This window comes from Echiichthys vipera, assembly GCF_963691815.1.
Source record: "Echiichthys vipera genome assembly, chromosome: 1".
Lineage (NCBI taxonomy): Eukaryota > Metazoa > Chordata > Actinopteri > Perciformes > Trachinidae > Echiichthys > Echiichthys vipera.
Genome location: NC_139826.1, coordinates 22032862 through 22057894, shown reverse-complemented (window position 1 = coordinate 22057894; position 25033 = coordinate 22032862). Strand labels below are relative to the sequence as shown.

Genomic DNA, 25033 nt, shown 5'->3' with positions numbered 1-25033 from the left:
GTCACTTTACGGCTTCTGATGTTGCCGATGAAGGAGACACAACAACACAGGGAGAATTGCTCATTTTCACCACAGGCATCGACCATAAAACGTTGTTCACAGCCACCGAGTCCTGATTGATAAATAAGGTCGACAACGGGGTAAGCCTCTGACCGGAACCACCCGTTAAATGAGCTGACATTAACGCCAGCATCCAAGTAGATGGTTGTTTTGTTTCTAATGCTAGGCTAGTTAGCTCACGTTAGCTGTCTGCTGGCATTTGTGTAGTGATGTTAACTTGACTGTATTATAGCTGTGTTTCAATTTATATTCAATATCATGTTACAATATTTAGCAGTAATAGGGGAAACAAAAAGGTGAACGTTACCGCTATATTGTGGAGGACTGTCAACAACAGCCCTGATTGGTTGCAGTCGGTGAGGTGAGAGGCTTCAAACTGTCACGTTTCCTAGACTTTGCAGTGTTTTCTTGTTTGACCCCTTGTACTGAGCTCGATGACAAAAACAAACAAACAAACGATAAACAGTGAATGGCATGTCTGTATCTAAATAATTCACACACTACTGTAAATCAGACTGAATGGAGCACAGATCTTCAAAATGGGGTCATCAGTTACACCTAATTGTTTGCTTATCGTTCTGTTTAAAAAAAAAAAATTATAAATATGTCCGAAAATATACATTTACATGAATGCAGCGTATTATTAGCAAAGATAAGCTTAGGGAAAATGAATAAATACATTTACACAACCTTGATGATAGGCTTACAGGCTTACACTAAGGTAGCCATGCACAGATACAGTAGTGCTGAAGGATTCAATGTGCCTTCCAAATGTATGTTTAACATTAACATATGATGTATAAATATAGGAATACGTTAATAATGATCATTGTAATATCCCAGTATAGTATGCACCATAAAAAGCAGTGTGTATAAGCTTTAGGTCACCCTAGCTGTTTGGCCCAATTTAATATGCAACTCATTTAAATACAGTATTTGTAGTGGGGGGGGGGGGGGGGGGGGGGGGCTGTGTGGTCCTGCGCAGACACAGCAGGCTCAGTGAAAGGCAGCCCCCCCTCTGGGACAGAAACAACATTCATTCTGTGGATCAAATAGCAGCATAACACTCTCGTCGACATCAGATCTCATTACGGCACAAAAGCACTGTTGTGTCACTCAATATGCTTTGTCCCTGCTTTGTCCCTGCTTTGTCCCCGCTTTGTCCCTGCTTCAGCTAAGGGGTCCTTGGCCTAAAAATCATTGACAACCGCTGGAACAGAGAATTTAATAATGCTGTGATTTAAGTTTCTTTGCCATTTCATTGGCATGCATCCTCTAAAAAATGCATAATGTAAATCACACAATTATTTATCTCATACATCACAGGATGAGGAATGCAGGAAAAGGTCAAAGGTGAACTTTTTACTTGAATATCAAGCACTCCTGTTCAGATCTGTTGCAGGCTACTTGCCATTGATAGCTCTTAAGGAGCTGTCCATTCCTTTTTGAGCTTATGGAGAGCAGCCAACTTTTAGATATTTTATATTTTTAAAAGAGCTAAGGACCAGTTTATAAACCCCCTGACAGAGCACATAATTCAATTTCAAATAAACATTACTTCAATACTAATTCAATTTACTAGTCAAATAAGTACTACTCTGAGTCTGTGAAAACGATTGTATATTGGCTCTCGTGGCTTTGTAAAGTCTCAGCTTGGGGTGGGAGACTATCACGTTTAACAGAAAGTCTGAACTAGGTTGAAAGGTGTGTTTACTAGTTAGCAATGGCACAATGGAACTAGGATCTGAAAGGTAATAATGCAGACACATTAGGTATCTGGTCCGCCTTCCAGCTTCAATTTAGAAATACAAGAGATGAGAAACCAACCAACCTCTCTAATGTGTTTTCTCTTCTTTAGATGTAGCCGATGAAATGGAGTATGATGACAGACTTGCACTTTTCCGCCAAACCCGCCTCAATCCCTTTGATCGTGGAGAGGAAGAAAATGATCCCCAAGGAGGAGGGAAAACGCCCCCTCTACACGGTAAAGTTTGCCCAAGTTCTTCACAGGCAACATGACACAGCCATCTTAAGTGTAGAAGTTGACCTCACTTTAAGGTGACTTTCACACCTTTAGTTCAGTTCAAGGGGGAAAATATTGTTGCTTTAAGTCTGTTCCATGTACTTTTACTAATTAAGCAAGAGGCGTAATCATGAAGTCCTATGGACATCATTTAATGGACCTAATTCATTGGACAGTTTTGATGACTGTCATCCTGCATCATCAGTGCTACTCTGATCCACATAAAAAAATTAAAACAAAGCTTATTGTGGCAACTGAAAGCAACTCCTACTGCAGTTCACTGCATCTTATGGGTTCCTTTATTTTCTCTAGTGGTCACAAAGACATCATAAAGAAAAAGCTGCAAAGAGCATCATTAGTCAAGACTTTAATTGAGGCTTATTTAATCAACTGTGTAAAAATAAAGAAAATGTTCCTTGCCTGTAGTCTGCCATGAGGAGATGGGTGCTGCAGTGGGAGGTGTGTTCTCTGATCATGGTTTCTGCTTTTCTAAATGTCACTTATGCTAAGTTCCCACTACTTTCCCACAGACTATCAAAGAGTTTTCTGTACTTTACACACTACACAACTTGCTGTCTTGTTTCTACACTACCTGTCTGATTGACACGCTACTACCTGCAATCATAACTCGTCAAATAGGCCTACGGCTGTTTTGTTGGGAACTTTTGTCAATACACTCAGTAGCCGAACTGTGACGCTCCACTATGGTGGCTGTTTTAAACAGGGGGGGCACGTTATAAAGGGTCAAGGGTGAAGGGTACCACTGATTAAGGCTCAGAGTCACTCAGCTGCCGTTTCTGAATACTTCACACATCGCGCTTGAGTGCTGACACGCATCAGCCGAGCCAACCCTGATTTGCCTCAGATCTGGGGCTTTTGTCCTGTCGTGGATAATTGTCATTACATGTGTAATGTGCAGTGACTCCCTAAGGAAATTGATTTTGACAAATTGTTTCATCTAATTAAAAACCATAAAGAAAAAGCACACTGTATTGTTGTGAGTAACTTTAGGCTTGTGGAAAAGGACGTTGGAAATACAGTAGCTGAACCAGAGGAAATGAAAAGCATAAGTGTAAGCATTACTTTAGTAACGCTTCCTGTATTTTAGGACTTTGAAATTAAAGACGTTTTGGGTGATTACACTGAGCTGATTTCACTGGTGTCGTCTGCGTTTTCCTGCTGCATTGTTCCCTTGCTGTCTGGCACTGAGAAGCTGAAATCACCCAGCATGTTTTGTTCTGAAGTTTACGCAGGTAACAGCATTTGTCTGCAATTTTTAGTAAGATGGAGAGTAAGTTTGTTAAAATATGTGATTAGTGTGATTTACTGTGTGTCATTTAAAGGAGTATACATAGAAGGCCTTGTCAAATTTTCTTTATTTCATTTTTATATTTACATCACATCTGATTAGCATATTATGAGAGAGTTTCTGTATATAAACTACACAAAGTAGTTTATATACAGTCTTTCTCATCTTTGTTGAGAGTTGCAACGGGTAGTGACTATCACTTTTCCTGTCATAAAATATAAGACAGCGTTTTTCCATGCTTGTTTTTTACTGTCACACCACACGTGTTCACTGTTGATACCGTGTAGATATGATCAGCGTGTCTTTTAAGTGTTTATTTTGCACAGATTTTATTTGACATGCAAACTTTGGTTGACCATGTCCTGTTGTCTAATTCTTGTTGTCTTCGTTTCCCCTTTTAATATTTTCATGTAGACAAACAAAACCTTAAGAAAATACAAAAAAAAACCATTTCAAATACAACAAAGTATGGGGGCTGATCAAGCGTTGTGTTTGGGAATATGTTGCTAGTGGCTTTGAATTCTTCCTCAGTCTAACTCTAGGGTAAACACAGGAGGTGAACCTCTATTCACAACCCACATTAATGTAGTTCAGTACAACACTACAAATGACTGCCTTGAAAATGACCATACAGTTGTATCAACACACTTAGTAGTTATATTGAACAAAAACAGTACACTGTTAAGTTAGTATTTGTCACAAGGTTATTTTATTGTTTTGCATAAGCTGCACAGGGGATGTTGTCCCCTTACTACAATACACACAATTCAGTGCTCCCCAGTTATTTCCAGTTTTGTGGTATCTTGCTATATATTCATGTTTAGCCACATTATTTTTACATTGCAGTTATTAATATTATTTTTACAATGGATAATGAATCCATGCACCCTGTCTAGCAACAAATGGCAGACAAAGGTAGGGCCTAGCTGCTAATCATAGTGCAGCCTTTAGCAGCTCAAGAGTCTGATGTCTTCCCCACATCTAAGAGAATGAATATGGGACTGACATTTGTCAGGTAGAGACGTCCATATACATGCTAATGTTGCTTTGTATCTGCTGTAAATAGGTATTAGTCGGCCAACAACTCCATAAGCTGATGTGTATGTGGCCAAAATATAAAAAGGATTAATGCAGCTCTAAGCACCTAATACAGTCACATGCATCAGAAAACACAAGCTCCCTCCAATGTAGTATCTTTGCATCTCTTAAAAACAGTTTCTCCCTGCTAGTGATTTTTCATCATACAACAATATTATGGAAGTATTAACCCTTGATCTTACAGATATTTGTGAATAGCACATGAGCACAAACACTTACTGTATTATCTAGGCCAAAGGTTAGAGTCATCTAACTAATAAGGACCAGAATCATTTCTCATTTATCAGGACTTTGATAGAACAATGCACATAGCACACATGCAGTCATACCACTTATAGTAGTAACAGTAGCAGATGAATATGACTTAATTTATTTAAATGTACAGCATATAAATGATGACAGAACAGAGTGTAAACATTTAGATGCAAAAGTGCACTTCAAAGTTCATTTAGCTAGTTCAGCAGCAGTTTTATTGACACAGTGGGAGTATTTTCTTTTACCGGGCTTGGTTACACATTACCAGAACTGATAAGACAATTACCTGCAATTCCTTAAATCTGCCCTTCTTCCAGACTTCTCGAGTGGTGAGTCAGAGTGTAGGGATTGTCTTGAGTGGCCACAGTCATGTGTGTGAAGTTAGAATGCATGAATGAGTGCACTTACCAGACCATAGTGTGTATGCCTGCAAGAAGTACAGTTCTTTATGCCATGTTGCCTTCTCTTTAGAAGCCAGGCCTGAGCTGTTCTCTGGGACCAGAACCCAATGTTCAGACAGGACTATGGACCTTGGTCTAGCTGAGGACCACTTCTCAAGGCCTATGGTAAGCAAAGCATTGTTCCTGCTGTCTGCCTCGACTGTAAAACTTAAGAGTGCTTACATGAAGAACTACGTATTGTGTTCACAGTATCTGCTTTTGGTCTTGTTCAACTGTTTCAGGGTTCGTTTGTGGCGTCCGACATTGAGCAGCTGAAAATGGCCATAGAGGAGTGTAAAAAAATGATCGTGGAGCTGCCAGAACACTCGGAGAGACAGAAGGACACTGTGGTGAAACTTATCCACCTTCGTCTGAAACTACAGGAACTTAAGGTTGGAACTGAAGAGTGAATGGAGAAGTGGATAATACAATATTGTAGTTGTTGATGCTGGCTCAGAGGGCCAATCATTCAAATTTAGGAAATTCATAATTGACCAGTTTCATTTGCATGTTTTTGATGTTGTGAAAAGAACAGATACACAAAAATTGTTTGCAGATAGAATTGTATTATGTAAAGAGAGGCATTTCCTGAAACTAATACTGTAGTTAAATGCAGTTAGAAAATATGGAATTTTGGAGTAAAGAATAATTTAATGGTTGCAAACGTTTAGGAGAATAATTTAATTAGATTGTAATTAGCAAGTGGCTGAGAATTAATGCTTGTGGATGTAGATCAGTTTCAGAGAGGCATTCAGGAAGATCATGCTGGGTATATTTAAAATAAGCGCTTTCTTTGTATCCCTTTCGGCATCACCATGTATGAGATAAATGGGACTAAACATTGCAGACATTCTTGGAGACTGAAACGATGATAAACAAGTTTGTGGAGAAAAGTAACCTTGAGGAAAAAATCAATAAATTTTGAATCATATCACATGAAGGAGCTGGATGTCATATACTGTTCTGTATACTGTGAGGGATTTTCCCTGAGACTGTTAGTAGCTGTTTGTTACATTGCCACATGACGCACGTTGTTTTACCCCGTGAATAGACATTAATCTTTCGGGAGGGTCATACAGGGAGAACTGAAGGACTATGGAAATAGGTAAAGGTATTTTTACAGTGCAAACACTGCATTTTTAAAATTCATTTTATTGTTTTTGTATCATATTACAGCTTTTAGTCAAGACACACATGGTAACATTTATGGTATAATATGGAAGTCTTATTTAGTCTAGGAGGAGGTGTGAACATTTCACATACTTTGCAGTAATCATTATTTTTTACAATCGTACATGAACTGTGTTACTGCTGTGTTAGTGGTCTTGGTAAAAATGTTTTTATGTTGACATTGTTTGACTTTGTTCCTTTTTTTGAAAAGGACCCCGAGGAGGATGAGCCTAATCTGAGAGTCCTACTTGAGCACCGCTTTTCCAAGGAAAAGAGCAAGAGTGTGAAACAGACCTGTGACAAGTGTAGTGCTATCATCTGGGGCCTAATCCAGACTTGGTATACCTGCACAGGTGAGACACATGCATTTGCATCTGATTGTGCATCAGTCTGGTATAGCACTGTGGAGATATTCTAATACCAAAATTGTAAAAAATCCAAATTGCGCATGAAAAAAGATCAACTAAGGGCGCATGTTGTTCCAAACTCAGAGATCCATGCACTATCACACTAGCCTGAATATCCTTTTTTGTTCTCTCAAAGCTTCAATCACAGGCTCACAATATGGTACTTTTTCCAAGATTCATGTCCAATCTCACTGTTTCATATGTACTCAAATGCTCCATATGCATACTGTCTTTGTAAAATATCTGGATCAATCAGAGATGGGTAAAATCATTTTAACTTACTGTCCTTATAATCAGATAGTAGTACAGGAATTATGAAATTGCTCACTCACCGACTATATCTTTGTTGTTGCAGGTTGTTATTATCGTTGCCATAGTAAGTGTATGAACCTGATCACCAAGCCCTGTGTCAGGTCAAAAGTCAGCCATCAGTCAGAGTACGAGCTCAGCATCTGCCCTGAGATAGGACTAGACCGGCAAGACTACCGCTGTGCAGAATGTCGCACACCTGTTTCACTGAGTGAGTACAAAGAGATATTTTGCCCATTGTAATCCAGGTCTATATCATGGCAATAAAACGGTTAACATATCCCTTTAAGTTTGCTTCATAGATATATGCAGTGTTGTGTGATTGTGTGAAGATTACTTAACAGCTATCCACAAATTGCTGACTGGAAATCTTGACTATTTGCCACAGAACATAATCTCTCATAGCCTTACTGAATGCTAACTTTTTACTTGTCATGTTTTAAAAGAATTAAGCACATCTTACTTTCTTTCGTGTCATAGTTTGACTGTGCTGTATTCATGTTGCAGGGGGCGTGCCGACTGAAGCCAGACAATGCGACTACACTGGCCAGTATTACTGCAACACATGCCACTGGAATGACACCGCCATCGTCCCTGCTCGTGTCATCCACAACTGGGAGTTTGAATTGCGCAAGGTACCTTAAACAGCCACAACGAAATACACACATGTAAAAATATCCCTTTCTTTTTTATATATCAATATATGACTATATTAAAGTACAACTTACTTTAGGTTAAACCCCATTAAAATAGGAGATGAATGTATTGATGTGGGTCTATGTAACATGTTTGTCTATTCCAAAGGGATTCAAATCTGCAACTTTACTCTTAAAATGTTACTGCTAAACATCATATTTACACAGAATTTTATTACAGAAGCATTAAACACACTTAATTGGGCACCACAAATTTTACATGACAAAATCAATTTGCTAGCCATGAGGAGTACTACACAGCCAGTGAAAACAGTCTCACTATGTGTTCTGTGGCTCAAGAGGAGCTTTGTCAAGTCTAAAAGAATTACTCAGGGAGAGTCAACTTGATTTCGTTTAAACATCAACCATATCAACTTACACTGCCATCTCTAATAAAAATTCCTGCCAGTCAGCATCTGTCCCACTTTCAAGTTTGCCCCAAGTATGAGGGAGGATTGCGAATCCCGGTCAGATACAGGGGTATTAGCAAGTTCATGTGGGCATGTTCAGCCAGTCTACGTTCTGACAATGTGTCTCTGTTTCAGGTCTGTCGCTCCTCAATGCGCTACCTGGCCCTGATGATATCACGACCTGTGCTGAAGCTGAAAGAAATCAACCCGCTGCTGTTCAACTTTGTGGAGGAGCTGGTCGAGATCAGGGTAGGTAGCTTCACTGTCTCTGAGACACTAGTAAAGACGCTGCAAGAAACTACAGAGTTTTAAAATGTTCTCAGTGTAGATAAACAAAATCCACATTTCAAAATATCTTTCACACCTGCGTTATTAGTTTAAGCCCAGAATCCCTTCAAACATTGAATTTTGAAACTGCTAAAACTCTGTACATGAGGTGAGACTGACGGCAATGTGTGTGTTTTCCTTTAAAGAAACTCCGTCAAGATATTCTGTTGATGAAACCGTATTTTATTACATGTAAGGAGGCCATGGAAGCTCGGCTACTACTACAGGTGAGCATCTCTTTACTAAATTGATTTTGCATGGTGCAGTTAAAGTGTCATACACATTTGTGTGATATGATGCTATGTGACCAATAAGTGATATGTTGCAACAGCAACATCATGTGGTGGAAGTGGAGAGTTTGGGCTGTATCAGGAGATGTTCCTTTTGTAAAACTGAAACCATGCATGTGATATTAGTCTGTACAAATACTGTAAACTAAAGTTCACTATCAGCTCAAATACATTATAGAATTTGTCCTGCTTGTATTTCAGAACTTTGCAACACGTCCATTCAAATTTGGAAATTGTTAAAAAGGAAAGGATGAGAAAAATACATTTTCATTCTTTTGCGTTCCCCAGCTACAAGATCGACAGCACTTTGTGGAGAACGATGACATGTACTCACTACAGGATTTAATTGACATCTCCAGTGGCAGACTCAGCTGTTCCCTCACAGAGATCCACACCACATTTGCTAAGCACATCAAACTAGACTGTGAGGTGGGCTCACACATGCAGCACAAAGAACAATACTAATAACTTGTCTTTATTAGTTTATTTCCTGTCTGTATCACATATAACTTAATCTTTTCTCTATTGTGTTCGTGTGTGTGCTGTGCTGCGCTGTGCTGCGCTGTGCATTTCTGTAGCGTTGTCAGGCCAAAGGATTTGTGTGTGAGCTGTGTAAGGAAGGAGACATACTGTTCCCTTTTGACAGTCATACCTCAGTCTGCCACGACTGCTCTGCTGTCTTCCACAGGTTAGTCACCACCAACAACAGTAGTCAGACTGAAATATACAGCATATTATGTGGTTGTTATGAGTTTAAAATGAAGCTTGTAACGGGTACAGATTTTTTCCTACTATTCTAAAAATTGACTTCCAGCTACTAAGGTAATCTAGATCACCAGTTAACAACCTTTAAACTGCATACAGAGAAATAAGAAAGAAACAGATGACTTTGTCCCACTGAAGTATCCCTTTTAAATAAAGATCAGCACATGACACCACTTATGTGACCTATTATTATTATTATTATGTAACAAAAACATAACATGGCGTTTATTATGTGGTTTATTATGTGTTTTTTTTTTAGGGATTGTTACTATGACAACTCCACAACTTGTCCACGATGTGCCCGAATGACTGATCGCAAGCAGGACGACGTGCCAGATGCAAAAGATGCATAAGTCTGGAGAGGACCGCCCTGATGTTACTGGATGTTGCACTTTGCCTCATTGTTGTGCTCTACTCGATCAAGACTTTAGCTTTTCGTCTTTGTCTTTGGTTTGGTTTGGTTTGTGCTTTTGTTTATACAGTAATGTCTATATCTTTCTGTGCACTACATAATGAAGCAGGACACCTAAAAACCCATCTGGAAATTAATATACAGGTATATATATTTTTATCCAACTTTTTAATTCATACCGAAATTGGATGTACTGATCACACTGTGTTTGTGCGAGTGATTCGCATTAGTATGTGTCCGCTTGTATAAATGTACAAACTAAATGCTCTATATAGAAAAGCCACCTCATCGGTAGGTGATATGCATGCAGGAGTTGTTGTGTGTTAACTGTTACAAGCCTCAACTGCATTAACCTACACTGCCAACTTTGCTGAATACTAAACGTTAAGGTTGCCATATACGAAAAATGCCCAGCTTCCAGAGACTAAATCACAAAATAACCAGAAATTTGCCTTTTAGCTTCCATTTTTGTTTGTTTTTTTAAAATATTGTGAACATGCTTTTTAAAGTTAAGTGACTGACCTTGCACTGAGCTCTTATTTCCAAGTCTGAGTTTCTTAGGGAATTTTGGTTAGTATGACACAACTTAAAATGCATAGTGTTCAATTAGTTAAGCATAATAAATCTATGAAATCTTTTAGACTGTGATTATAACATCAGTCTTTCTTATTCCCATTTTTACATTAGTCCCAACACCGTTTAATATGTCTGTTTATTATAATCTGTTGATCTGTTTAACATTTCATAAGGTCTTCAGAAAAATAGTTCCAGCCTTAAAGCAACATTTCTTTTCAGCAGAGGCCTGCGTATTATATATACATATTGGCATCAGATATACAGTATAATCAAAGCATGCATCACCAGTTTTTCTCATATGGAGATTTGTTTAACTGAAAAAGAGAAGGAATATGGAAGTCAAACTTGCTTTCCTTTTACTCAAAACTGTGAACTCATAATAGATTGTTTAATCTGTGTTTAATCCAGTTCAGTTTAGTGCGGTGTGTAGCAAATAGATGTGAATACTCATGAACATTGTGTGCCTAAGGTAGTCAGGTTACATACAGCTGTTATCCAAATGTCTTAACACACTTACCATCATGTTAATGGTTTCAGTCTTAAAGTACCTATAGCACATGTTGTCCAGAGATGCATGGTGACACCTTTGGTAATGTGTAAATGTTAACCTCAAGTATTTGTTTTAAAATAATGAGTTTTGGCTGGGTTATGTTTCAGCATGATGCACTGTATTTTTTTTCTTTTCAAACAAATTGACATACATGGTGCAGGTAAAAGCCATGTCCTGTTGTAAAGCGTATGTAGTAGAGCATGAATAAAGTTATGCAATGCGTTAAAAGCTGCAGTGCAGTGCTTAACTCCAACTTTTACCTCTTCATGGATGAATCATTACATACTGTGCCCTACTGGCCTTTTTTTAACGCTACAAAATTATAATAGTTATTGACTTTCCAGGACAAATGTTGACTACTGTCACTTTAAGTTTGTTAAAGTTGTTCAGTTGTTAAACAGGAGAACTAGATAACAAGCAGAACAACTTTTAAAATAGTTTCTAATGAAAAGACATGCTGTATGGCACATACGGGGTGGTAGAGGACATGGGTTCCTTACATGTGTCATGTACAGAACAGTATGTCCTAATAAGCAGAGCCATGTAGAGAGAAATGGCCGTGGTCCTGTATGTAATTGAACCCACATTTAAATCCATTCATTGTGTAATGTTAGAATTCAAAATATACAGGCAATATATAGCCTAGGTAAATTATATCACCATCATAAACAGGAATTGATGTAGCTGCAGATACATAACATACATGAGTACAGAACGAACCCACCCACCCATATGATCGCGTACATAGACTGTAAAAAAAAAAACCAGACTTAAAACAACACAAAACAAACAAAAACAATTACACTTCCAGGATGTGTACTACGACGCTTTAAGTAAGGTGTTTAGGTTGTACTGAATAGAATACAATAAACTTTATTTCGAACATTTAAAAAGTAATAAAATGTATTTTAAAAGGTAGCCTATGATAAAGGAAAACAAATTGGCAACATACATTCGTAAATAAATGTTCGAAAAGGAGTAGAAAGAAGTACTTTCCTTTTATAGTACGACCCCTATTCCGTACTGCTGCAAATCTTTAATACATTTATCACATAGACAATTCTGTAGAGGCTCCGTCTGGACAGAATTTTTGCCCCGAAATTGTAAAATAAAATCTGCTTTTTTTACACAGTCTATCTTTTCCCTACGTCCGAAACCGAGAAACCTCGTGCTGCTATTTTGTAACCTCGCGAGACGACGAGTTGGCTTCGAGAGTAGTTGTTGTTGATTCGGGAGATCACTCGTGTGCAGTATGTCCATGGTGCAGTCCTGTGAAGCCCAGAGAAAGTAGCTGACACGATGGGGCTGCTCTCTGTGGGTGTCGGGCCCTTCCGGAACCGAGTGCGGGCGGTTCGGACGTGGAGCCGAGACTTGTCCACTATTTCAGCCACTTTTCGCAGCGGCAGCGGAGGCGGCGCACTCTTGTCGGTACGGTGACATTGCCTTTGTTTTTCTTCTTGTGTAACATTCCAGTCGTCCGCTCAAAAATAGATAAATGCAAACTTATTATTATATACAACTTGTTATTTTGCAAAAGCTACATGCATTCAAAGTGTGTTGCAGCAGTTGAAGGCCTGTGTGACTGTAGATGAGGTTTGTTGTTGTGGGGAAGAACACTGTGTTCCTTCTGTACAGGCCCAGTGCAGACCCCCCAAACCTGTAAACAAACAAGCTGCAACTCTGTTTATGTGTCATTCCTCAGTTGTTTCCTCTCTCACGATTTTTCCCTCAGATAATGTTTAGTTAGATTAGAGGTCGGTTTCCTCTGTTTCATAATGTTTTGTTTGAAGGGGGCGTGTCTCTGTTACTGAAGCCCATGCATGTTCCTGTCCATTCATTCAGCTGCATTTACTTTTTTTTTTAATTAAAATCAGGTAAACAAAATATAAGCAGAAATGCAGGTTATTGAATAGAAATAAAATTCCCTAGTACCTTAATTGCAATCTAAAAGTAGTGAAACATTTTTTTGCATTGTATTTTCTTCCACAATAAGATGTTCAATCTAGTCTTTTTGCTGTTCTATTGAAGTAGGACAATCAAACCAGAGGAAGTTTAGCCTGATTTTTTGCCTGTTAATTAACAGGTAGAGAGGTGCACATCAACACTGGACATTGTGTTCTGAAATGAGTTTTCTGAATGGAAATGTATATTTTTGTTGTCACATGAGGAAAAGTTTCCACTGGGGGATGACACTAATGAAACAAACCTACATGGAGTTTTCTCTCTGGTGTATTTTATATGGTAAATAAAGACCATCTAATACATTGGCAGGCTCACATTGGCACTGTGTGTTTGTGGGCAGAAATAGAAAATTAAAATTGCAGTTAACTGCAAAAATAGACCCTACATATTTTATTGCAATTATATGTTTATTTGACTTAAAGTTTTCTCAATTCAGAGTGTAAGTTAGTTTTGTTTTTATGTTGTTTTTTTTACGTAAAGTTGTCTCGATTCAAGTTAAAGCTAGGTTTGTTATTTTAAAAAATAATATTCTAAAAACAATAATTGACAAATTGTTACAAAAGCAGGGAGATATATTTAAAAAATTAAAGGCGAAGTAAGGCCGCACTGCACTATCTTAGAAAAGTAAATGGATATGAACGTCTGGCGTCCTTAATGATACAGATTATAGTTCAACAGTAACATGATGTTTCGCAGATATATCTTGATGTATAAACAAAATGTTTGTTTTTCACGTCATTACGTAAGAAACCAGATCGTTAACATAGTATTGTCCAATTTTTATCGTTCTCAAATATCAATTATGCTCTTGGAAGCAAAGATCGAGGATCAATTGTTTTCCAAAGATAAACCACAATTAAAGATTTTGCAGCTGTATGGAAGAAACACATACTTATGCTACTTAGCTACCTCCAAAAGTGTTTATAACATTTGATATAATTTATTTTGTTTTTGATACAGGCGCCAGATATTTGAGTAAACACCATGTGAGCCTTGAAGGAAGTGTTCAGTGCATAAGCATAACTGGGTTATCTGCCACAGTGTTGTAATGAAATTAGGTTATTTGTGACACAGTCCAATGTGACATAATGAGATTTCTGTAATCCTGTAAATAATGTTGTGTGGAAACAACATGTCACAGGATGACTTTTCTCATATTAACATCAAAGGTCGCCTGAACGACCTGATTCATAACAGATGTATTATGGGATTGTATGGGACTGTGGATTATCATGTTTTATTTTGTAGGCCTGTAAACAACATCTATTACATTTAACTTTATGGCTCTGCCCTCACTGCTAGCATATTCACCTAACATTATCATTTTTTTCAGAAGGCGTCACTGATCCAAAGGAGATGTGGAGGGTTGTATCAACACAGTTTCCCCCTCGCTCGGTTACTTAGCTCAAATAAACCGCCCAAAGGTAATGCCCCTCCTAACAATGTTACACTAATGTAGCTAAATGAGTGCTCACAATGAGCTCAATCTTTGTTTGTTTTTGTCAATTTGAGTCATCTCCAGTCAATTCTTTTGTCTTGTGTTTTTGTTTGGCATTGAATTTCTTTAGGTTTTGAAAAGTTTTTTCCAAAGAGCGAAGAAAGCACGGGCATCGACAAATCCTCTGAAGGTGAGGAGGGTTTGAGTTGTCATCACAAGTAGCATTTGTACATACTCTGTTCGTATTTCCTCAGCAGTGTTTGACTGGCTTCTTTTACTATTTAGATAAAAATAGCAAAGAACAAGAATCAGTTGGAAGGGAAGAGCGGGACACAAATGATGATGAAAGACAAAGAGGAGGGAAAAAAGAAGAATCCCACTGGTGGACGCACTTTCAGGTGTGAATCATGGCCAGAACTGTCTCTACGCTAATGCTCTTTCAAATGCACTACACACAAACAAATATATTTACTAAATATGGCATTTTACTCATTCTCCATATTTTGGCATCCCTTTGTCACATAAATAATTAAATTCAGGTCTATGATATTCTTATCCTTCCTTTTCCACAATAAAATGTCCCACATACTACACATATCTCGATCACGTTTCCTTAGCAGTGGAATTGATTCTTACAAAAAATGTTTGCTCATGTTATGTATTTATGATGGATTTACATACAGGCTTTCTAAACTTTAAATGTTAAAATTGATATTTTTACATATGGTACCATACTGTTCACACTCTACTGTAAAAAGGGTAGTCGTAGTTGTTCTGACTGGCCTTTCTTCTCTCTTCTTTCTTCTTTACATTTCGTCTTCTAGCAGGTGGATTTTCCCTTTAATGAAAAAGCAGTTAGATACTTTGCCATCGGTGCTGCCGGCATGGCCTCGGCTTTTTTGTACTTTTACTTCAGAGAGACAGGGATGCAAATCTCCTGGAAGGACTTTGTGCACCACTACTTGAACAGAGGCTTGGTAAGAGGCGAAGTGTGTTGAGTTTTGGTGTCTTTTATCTGTTTCTTTTTGTAACCATGTGAACAGATTGTTTTATTTTTGGGCTCTCTACACAGGTGGATCACCTGGAGGTTGTCAATAAACAATATGTCAAAGTAATTCCTGCCCATGGAGTGAACACATCAGAAGTGGTTAGTTGCATTGAAATACTGTTATGTAATATTGCTTTTCATATTGTCACTCCGTTGGTAAGGCTTAGTGGTATTTTGAACTGTAGTTTAACAGTAAATCAAGCAGTTGAAGAGTCATACATTTGGCAAAATAATCTTTACTCAACACCCTCTTACTAGGTTTCCATCCAAATCCAAAATCCAATGATTGAGATGCTATTAAAAATGCTACAATGTAGATGTTGACTTTAGATAATTTGGTCAAACAACAATTTCCAAGGTCAAAAAATGAACTTTCATGCACAAGAGTTTTCTAACATTAACCACTATAAGCTACTGGTCCTACACAACCAAGTAGCAGCAAAACCCCTGAAAGTGAGTGAATTAAAGTTAGTGATGGTACAACCTATAGCTCATTTATACATCTTCCCTGTCATTTCTTCTTTAAAAACGTACATATTCTTGCTTTGAAGTATTTAATCAAATAGACTACATTATCGTCATATGTTTTCTGTTGTGTGTATGTTTCAGAGTTATTTGTGGTTCAACATTGGCAGTGTTGACTCATTTGAGCATAACCTGGAGATGGCCCAGCAAGAAATGTGTTTGGACTCACAGAAAGTACCTGTGTTCTACAGCAGTGAAAGCGATGGGTGAGAACTTCATCTGATGAGTAGCTGAAACTTAAATATCGAAATGACTTGAAATCAAACTGGATTTGCTCACGTTTCTGTGGGCCTAATGGAGCTTCTCTTTCCCCACAGGACACTCCTTTTGAGTTTTCTTCCAACCGTACTGCTGGTCGGCTTTTTACTTTTTGCCATGCGGCGGGGACAAACAGCGGGAGGTCGTGGGGGTAGAGGGCGAGGAAACCCCTTCAGCATGAGTGAATCCAAAGCCAAGATAATAAAAGACAACATCAGTGTTAGGTTCAAAGACGTTGCAGGCTGTGAGGAGGCCAAACAAGAGATTATGGAGTTAGTCAACTTCTTAAGGAACCCGCAGCAGTACCAGGACCTAGGAGCCAAGATCCCAAAGGTTTGCCATACTGTATATCAAGTATTGTAGCATAGGGTTGGCGGTTGAGGGTGACAGGAAAATTTCAATAGGTTGCATTTTTTTCCTTCAAAGAAGAGTATGGGCTAAGAATTAAGTTTTAAAGTGAGACATTTTTCAACTTGGTGAAGTATTCATTTAGGCAGTGAGATTGATCACAAAGTCCTTTGTTTTCAGGGTGCTGTGTTATCAGGCCCACCTGGTACTGGCAAGACCTTGCTAGCTAAGGCCATTGCAGGAGAGGCCAACGTCCCCTTCATCACCGTCAACGGCTCGGAGTTCCAGGAAATGTTTGTTGGCGTGGGCCCAGCGAGGGTCAGTACTGGGTTAAAAGCAGGACTCCAAGGAGTCTCAGAGCTGAACGATGGGTCACATGCAGGTCATGCTGCTGTTTGGCCACATCATCTGTAAACAGGATAATTATGTTAGAGATGCAAATATAAAACACTGTCATCATCTTCCTTTGCTTTGCTTTGCTCTCGATGTTTGAGTGAAAACACTGTAGGATATCATGCAAACTAAAGTAGTAATGCATTCTGATTTAGAAGATTATTTGAATTATTTCCCGTATTAGATGAGGGATACGTTTGCCACAGCCCGCAAAAATGCCCCCTGCATCCTTTTCATTGACGAGATCGACGCAGTTGGCAGGAAGAGGGGCAAGGGAGACTTTGGCAGCCAGAGTGAGCAGGAAAACACCCTCAACCAGTTGCTTGTGGAAATGGACGGTAGGCTGTTATGTCATCTCTTTCAGTGTTCAGGCCTTTCCTCCATTCTGAGTACAATAATTGATAAGATCTCTGTATGCTATTGGCTTTTGTCATTACAGGGTTCAACAGTAGCACTAACGTGATTGTTTTAGCTGGCACCAATCGAGCTGATATCCTGGATCCAGCTTTGATGAGGCCAGGGCGCTTTGATCGACATATATACATAGGTAAAGTCTAGCTTGATTTCCTGATATCCCCTGGATGTGTGAGAATTGGTTCCAGTAAAGGATATTTATCTTTCATGCAAAATCTTTTCTCAAGATCCTCAATTTATTATTGGCTCTGCTCTCAACATTCCTATAAATCTAAAAATATTTGGGTAGTAGTGCTTGCCAAACTCAAATTGAGTTTGTTTGAGTTACTCTTTGGCTGAAGATAGACACAGCTCTCACCTTTTAAACTATTCAAATGCCTTTATTGACCTGGCATAGTCATATTAGACCTAAAAACAAACTCAGCATCAAGCCTTTTGTCAGCTGTTTTTTAGGTCTAACATGACTGCAACTATACCATGACAATAAAGGCATTTTATTTTTTTTAAAAGAGAGTGCCTTTGAGGTTTACTTGTGATGTTTTTATTTCAGTAAATCTATTTTCATTATCTAAATTTGTTAAGATACATTTAAATGTAACTTGCAAGTTAAGAGTTATCTGCAGGTTTTGGTTAACATCAGCAGCTAAAATCATCCAAAACATCCAGGCTGGTCTTTCTAATGCAGTTTTTGTTCATTTGGACGTCTCCTCCGTTTCCTCTAGAATTAAACCTGTGGTTTTATTCTTTTTCCTTCATTTCTTCTCCGATGGTGTCTCAATTCCATGTTGATGCATGTGTGTTACCGTACTACTTCAGGAGTCAGCACACCAGGCACTATGCAGCAAATGTAATTCAGAGGCACTAATGTGTACGTGCAGTTTTAACTTCAGATGATCTGCTAGGCTTGACTGTACCAACGCACTTACTGTTTGTTTTCCATAGTAATTAGATTCAAGCCTATTAGATTTGCTCCTGTTCTTTTTTATGCCTGTTGACTTGTTATGTCATTAAGAGTGTGTATTGCATACTGTGCGCTTTTATCTTTGTAGTTGAAATGGTTGATCTTTTTCTGCCTGCTAAGATCTAATTAACTTCACGCCAGCAGTGCTGGACAATGGAGGGCAGGGCAGTTTTCTCTCTGACAAAGAAAACTGGGTCAAAATGAGAGAGCTGGCCTTCTATAAAAGAAGGATTAGATGACTGGAGGCCAACAAGAGGGATGGGACACACCGCTTTCTCTGTGTGATAATGCAGCCACATTACTGACTAATGTTCGATCAGTAATGGGTTACATCAGTTGTTACATCATAATGTCACAAATTTTGAGACAAAATGAAGAGTTTAGCCTTCATGAATGATGTATTGTATTAAGGTCTTCTAAAAGAGTTTTACAAATTCAGCCATTGCTTAAAAACTCAGATCTAATGGGTCCTTCAAATGCTCCCTCACACTCACAACTACCTTTAAGTCACCCTCAACTGTCATTTTAAGAACAGAACTCTATCCTATTCGCACATTATTTAAGAGGTGCATTATTTAAGATAATGCTGTCACAATATTTGTCTTTACTTCCCAGTTTAATGTACAGGATTTGATTAACAGCTCTACCAAATTAATTATCACATTATAGTTTTTGGCACCAGCATTTCTAATTTGACTTTCTGTACCTGGTGTCCTTTACTTCCTTTTTTTATGCTGCTGTAGTTTGACATCCAAAGACACCATTGACAACTTTGGTGTCAAACCATTTCTCAGTGTAATCTTGAAAATGAGCTGTATGACACCCGTAATGCAGGGGGGGAAAGTGTTGTGGTTGTCTTTAATATTTGTAAATGTGACATCCTCATGAGGTTCAGAATGTGAGACACTTAGCAGTTTATCAGAGTAGTGTTCCCCCTGTATCAGTAACATTAACATATGATGAGCTTGCTTCCGCATTATCCGTTATTTTGCTCACTGCTTATCATTTTCATCAACATATAAAATTCATGATATGTTTGTTGTCTTTTTTTTCCCTTTTTCTACAGGCCCACCAGATGTTAAAGGCAGGGCATCCATTTTTAAGGTGCATTTAAGCCCTCTAAAGTTGGACACTAGTATAGAAGTAGAGGCTTTGTCCAGGAAGCTAGCTGCACTAACCCCAGGTTTTACTGGTAAGAACATGAGATGTGCGTTTATGTCTTTGGCTGTATTATTATTTTTTAAATTACACCATAGTCTAACTCAGTTTTTGTGACTACTTTTGTGCCTCAGGGGCTGATATTGCTAATGTGTGTAATGAGGCTGCTCTAATCGCTGCACGTCACCTCAACCAACATGTCAACACTAAGCACTTTGAGCAGGCGGTCGAGAGAGTTATTGGAGGTAAGTTGACATGTGCCTGATATTATGACAATACTCACTGAATGACTACTGGATATGGGTTATACAGCTTAATCAAGTTAGTTAGTAGTAAATGTAGTTGCTATACATTTCTTAGTGCTTTAATTTGAGATATACAGACTTTTAATGTTGTAACTTACAGTATATCCTAATATATCTCACTGAGACTTCAAGGATTTGATTCTACTGTACTTAATGTGTGATTTCATGCAGTAAAAATGAAGTATCTGGCTCATGCACCAATCCAAAGACACCCCTGAACTGCATCCACTTTATACTTGAAGGGTTCATCAACCCAGATAACTTATTGTTTGTAAAAACACACACTGTGCAGTTAAAGACATTTCCCTTGCTCTCAGGTCTGGAGAAAAAGACTCAGGTACTGCAACTTCCAGAGAAGACTACTGTGGCGTATCATGAGGCCGGACATGCTGTGGCAGGATGGTTCCTAGAACATGCAGACCCCCTACTGAAGGTACTCACATTATTTCCTTCCGTTTTTCTCTCACCCTGCTGCTTGACTATCTATGAGTTCTTCTGCATTCTTTGCATAATTATATTGATAATTCGATTAATTATAATTTGCTCCCTCAGGTGTCTATTGTTCCCAGAGGAAAGGGTTTGGGTTATGCGCAGTATCTACCTAAGGAACAGTACCTATTTACCCAGGAGCAGCTGTTTGACAGAATGTGCATGATGCTGGGGGGTCGAGTGGCTGAGCAGGTTTTCTTTCGACGAATCACCACTGGGGCACACGATGACCTCAGGAAGGTCACGCAGTCAGCTTATGCACAGGTAATCACCACATTTTAGTTTAGTTTAGTATGTAGTTACACTGGCAATAAACTACTGTATGTGATGCAAAAACTACTTGTAATTACATTTTATGCGACCGAGTCAGTGTTGACTCGGTAGACTTCAGCTTGTATGTTGAAATACAAGTTGTTTTATGTGTGGTAATGATTTATATTAATGCTTAAATAAATGCTTTCAATTCTGTATACTAAGTGCGTTTCAAGATTTATTTAAAAAAATTATTTAAAAAAATTGTACAATTGTAAAACACGTCAACCAGCAGCTCCTGTGTCGCTTCACACTAATATAATGATTTCAGTTAAGCTACAGAAGATTAGACTATAGTCCTTTTGACTGCCCAGCTTTTTTCTCTACGTGCACAATTAGAAGTCACCTGCTTTGGTTTTGAGTGGTTTTTTTTTAACTTTTTGGCTTGTGTTCTTGTTTGTTGTGGTGATTTCGGATTGGTTTTTTGAATATAATAAAAATATAATTAGAAGTCACTTTGTACTTGTTACCCACAGGCACCTGAGACGCTAACAGTGCTTATATCTCTTTATGTTTCAGGTTGTACAGTTTGGAATGAATGAGGCTGTGGGCCAGGTGTCCTTTGACCTCCCTCTGCAGGGTGACAGGTTAACTGAGAAGCCATTCAGTGAGACCACAGCCCAGCTTATAGATCAGGAGGTCCGCTTGCTTATAGATGCTGCCTTCCAGCGAACACTTCGACTCGTCACCGACAAGAAAGAAATGGTGGAGAAGGTGAGTGCTACTGACGAAAAGCAGGACTCCAAAGCAGATCACTGAACAGCATGATGCAGCAACTTTATAGCTCAATTATGATTTGCTTAGATTAGCTTTGTTAAAAACGTGATGGATGAATTGTGAGGAAAAGCTAGTTGTGATATTATAACTGTCATTTAAAAATAATAATACTGCTCATCTGTTCTTTAAGCCAGGGATCAGTTATACCACTTACATTTTTATTGATGGAGGTAGCCATCTTCATTCCAATACTTGTTTAGTATTATCGGTCATGTGTTGCAGGTGGCAAAACGTCTTCTAGAAAAGGAGATTCTAAACAAAGCTGACATGGTAGAGCTGCTAGGAACTCGTCCCTTCCAAGAGAAGTCATCATATGAGGAGTTTGTCGAAGGGCTGGGGGAATTTGAGGACACCTCTCTACCCAAAGGACTGAAGGACTGGAACAAGAACCAAGGGGAGGAAAAGCAACCGCAGAATCAGCGAAACAAATCAGCCCTTTACCTGTAGGTGGAAATTTAGCCTCAAGGCAAATATTCAACTGGTCCAGCAACATCAGGTCCAGACTGTCAGGACTCTGAAGGAAACCCCTTGTTCATCTTACGGACAGCTGCAAAGGAAGGGAGGGTGATGTGCTGCACAGCTCTTAAATGACCTATATTATGAAATTATTTAAATTGGAATTTTTATATTGATGGGGAAATTCCCAAAAAATTACTAATTTTACTGTTAGGTCAGTTTAGAGTGTGTGGAGAGTGCCATTTTTTTATACATTCTATGTTTAACTTTTCACTACTGGAGGTGCCTTTTTTCCACGGTCTAATGCAGTCCTACGACAAACATACAGCAGAATAATCTGCCGTCAAGGGTAGACACGTTACTGAGCTCAAGTTACAAAATGGAAATAAATTTTCAAAGGTACCCTGAATGTACTGTTGACTGTTTTCAAAATCTTTCTTCACACTGTATTACAATGAAGACATTCTTACACTCGGTGACATTGTGTGTCAAACTAAGTACGTTTTCATTACGTATGAAAATATATTATAGTCTTCCAGCAGGCTGGTTCTCATTCATTTATCATTAAAGGCAGCTGTTAGAACTCAGTGTTTGTAGATTTGCTCTGTACCTATACAGCCGATATTACAAATGTTACTGGATCACATGTACTGTAGATTGTTGTCGCCTCCTCAGTGGCCCGTGGTAATAATAGTCAGGCATCCATAACTTTGGGCTGATGTATACATAAGGACTAGGGCTACCCCCAAATAGTTGACCAATGAAATCATTAACCGACCAAAATTTCGTTAGTCCATTGGCCGTAGGAAAAAAAAAATTTGGAGCCTTGTCTTGTCAAAATTAAGTGGCTGGAGGGCTTTAATTTGAAGGGCCAGATACAGGAAGGGGTATGCGTATATGATTAGTTGACTAATTGTTCTAAATGAAGACTACTGGTAGACCAAGGGGCAGCCCTAAAGACTGGGGACAACTGAACTGAGTGAAGATTAAACATAAGCTTACAAAATTCATTCATTAATCTTCAACCGCTTGTCCCTGTCGGGGTCGCGGGGGGCTGGAGCCAATCCCAGCTGACAACGGGGGCAAGGCGGGGAACACCCTGGACAGGACGCCAGTCTATCGCAGGGCATATAGAGACAAACAGAGACAGACAACCATTCACACCTACGGGCAATTTTAGAGTCATCACACAGGTATGTCTTTGGACTGTGGGAAACAGCAGAACCTGGAGAAAACCCACGCAGACACGGGGAGAACATGCAAACTCCACACAGAAGGGCCCCAGCCTGGATTTGAACTAGGAACCCTCTCGCTGTGAGGCGACAGTGCAGTCTAGTTATTCTTTCTGTCCTGCTTTCTGTATCTCAATACCTTAAAACCCTCTTTCAACATGTATTAACATGAGTACAAATTTATATTATTCAGGAAATCATCCTTTCAGTAAATTGTATCTTTAGAATTTTTTTCCTTAATTGTGAAGGAAACAATCTAAGCATTATAACTTTCGATTTATCATTCTCATCTCATGTATTTGAGAACATCTCCTAGCAGGGTTGGTTACACACTATTATCACACAATGATAAACGTTAAAATGTACTTGAACTAATGCCTAATAGTATGGGCAGTTTTCCAAAAGATGGCTACATTCCCCAACCAGCATGACACTGCACATTTTTGTCATCTAGATGTAAGACATTAATAATGATGAGCAGGCTGGTTGTTAGTCTGTGTTTTGTGCCTTTGATGACTATTTACAAAGTATTATGTCTGAGATCTTAGCCATTGCTGTATTACACCAAGTTGTATGTGATCTGCAAAAGTATGTTACTTCTGTTTGATCAAGCCGTAACTGCATCAGAAATATTTAAAGTACATTTCATATGTTACTCAAAGAAACCAATGTGCTTTCTGTTCTGCAGTGCACACTTTTAGCCTGTTTTAATTGACATTGACCTGAAAACAGCACCTACAGTGTACACATTATTAATTGTCTTATCTGCTGTCAGTCTGGTGTGAACCCAAAGTAATTTCATCCACTTGTACCACCCCAGGCAGCTATTTTTTTTTAATACAAAACCAACAAATTTGATATAAGGAAGACCAGAGATTTGTTTAGAGTAGTGTAAATGTATATCATGACACCTACTGTGAAGCCTAGGTGCTCGCCCAACAATACAGCATGGGGATCCCTTTCCAAAGTGTAGTTAATAAATGACACGATAAAATTGACTTTTTCAAAACTTTAGTTTATTCTTTTATCATCCCAGTGTCACTTTCGATCCATAACGTCACAGCATTCAGAATTATTGGCACTCCCGGTAAAGACAAGCTAAACGTGAGATAAATAAATCAAGTAATCAGCTACAACCTTTGCTTACAAAGATGTGAAGTATTGTGTCAGTAATTAAAGGATAACAAAATTGTTGGCACTTTCTTGTTTGTTTGTTTTTTGGCATACATGCAAAGCTCACTGAGGTCCACCTGGCTATGATGCAACTCTTCCTTAATTTCTAACTACTTCAAGTATCACCCATTGAGTTAATGCATCTACCAACTCTGAAAGACCAACTCTAATTACCCTACAAGCAGCAATTCTGGCAGTAATCATATTTAAGGATGACAAAGAATTTATATTTCTCTAAACACATTTTGAAAAAAGAAAGTATTTGAGTGTGGAAAACTGTATTGCCTATAGCTTGCTACTTGGTCTGTTTATCTTTTGTGTCAATTGCACCAAATGCCAATAATTCTGAGGGGCACTGTACATACAATTCAGTGAGGGAAGTGCAAAACCTTTCATTTAGGCAATTGTAATAACACGCATTCTTCATGAAGATGGAGAAAGTGTGATGAATATAAAGAACGTGGCCTCGCTGACATCCACTTCCGCTGATTAAAGTTACCTTTATTGCAGGAAACAGAAAACCCTGTCACATTTTCAAGCCATCATATCACGTAATTGCCTCAGCGTGATATGTCCTTTTCGAACAGTTTGACTTATGTTTCAAATAATATCCTGGAAATTCAGTGTGAATTCCAGTGTCTGAACTTCACATGGAATGTCTGGCCACACGCTTTGGACACAATTTAGG

The 25033-nt window shown here is 38.6% G+C and overlaps 2 protein-coding genes across 4 annotated transcripts; both read left to right on the top strand.

The window, feature by feature from the left end:
- On the top strand, window positions 1-11314 carry def8 (differentially expressed in FDCP 8 homolog). Of its 2 annotated transcripts, none has more exons than XM_083933532.1 (12): window positions 1-140; window positions 1919-2044; window positions 5220-5311; window positions 5428-5577; window positions 6567-6708; window positions 7118-7282; window positions 7579-7706; window positions 8312-8425; window positions 8650-8730; window positions 9082-9222; window positions 9372-9481; window positions 9818-11314. In XM_083933532.1, exons 2-12 carry the CDS (start codon window positions 1933-1935, stop codon window positions 9909-9911), a joined length of 1329 nt encoding a protein of 442 aa, XP_083789658.1. In that variant the 5' UTR covers window positions 1-140; window positions 1919-1932; the 3' UTR covers window positions 9912-11314. The 2 variants fall into 2 exon arrangements, with proteins under 2 accessions (XP_083789658.1, XP_083789657.1); XM_083933531.1 differs by having other exon boundaries at window positions 5217-5311.
- Window positions 11315-12342: 1028 nt separating this feature from the next.
- Window positions 12343-22597, top strand: LOC310951293 (mitochondrial inner membrane m-AAA protease component AFG3L1-like). Of its 2 annotated transcripts, none has more exons than XM_083919444.1 (17): window positions 12343-12524; window positions 14395-14482; window positions 14627-14686; window positions 14782-14894; window positions 15321-15473; window positions 15569-15643; window positions 16154-16275; window positions 16387-16660; window positions 16856-16993; window positions 17253-17406; window positions 17508-17615; window positions 19510-19635; window positions 19736-19846; window positions 20224-20339; window positions 20459-20659; window positions 21227-21421; window positions 21707-22597. In XM_083919444.1, exons 1-17 carry the CDS (start codon window positions 12396-12398, stop codon window positions 21929-21931), a joined length of 2388 nt encoding a protein of 795 aa, XP_083775570.1. In that variant the 5' UTR covers window positions 12343-12395; the 3' UTR covers window positions 21932-22597. The 2 variants fall into 2 exon arrangements, with proteins under 2 accessions (XP_083775570.1, XP_083775569.1); XM_083919443.1 differs by having other exon boundaries at window positions 14392-14482.
- The last annotated feature ends 2436 nt before the right edge of the window (window positions 22598-25033 follow it).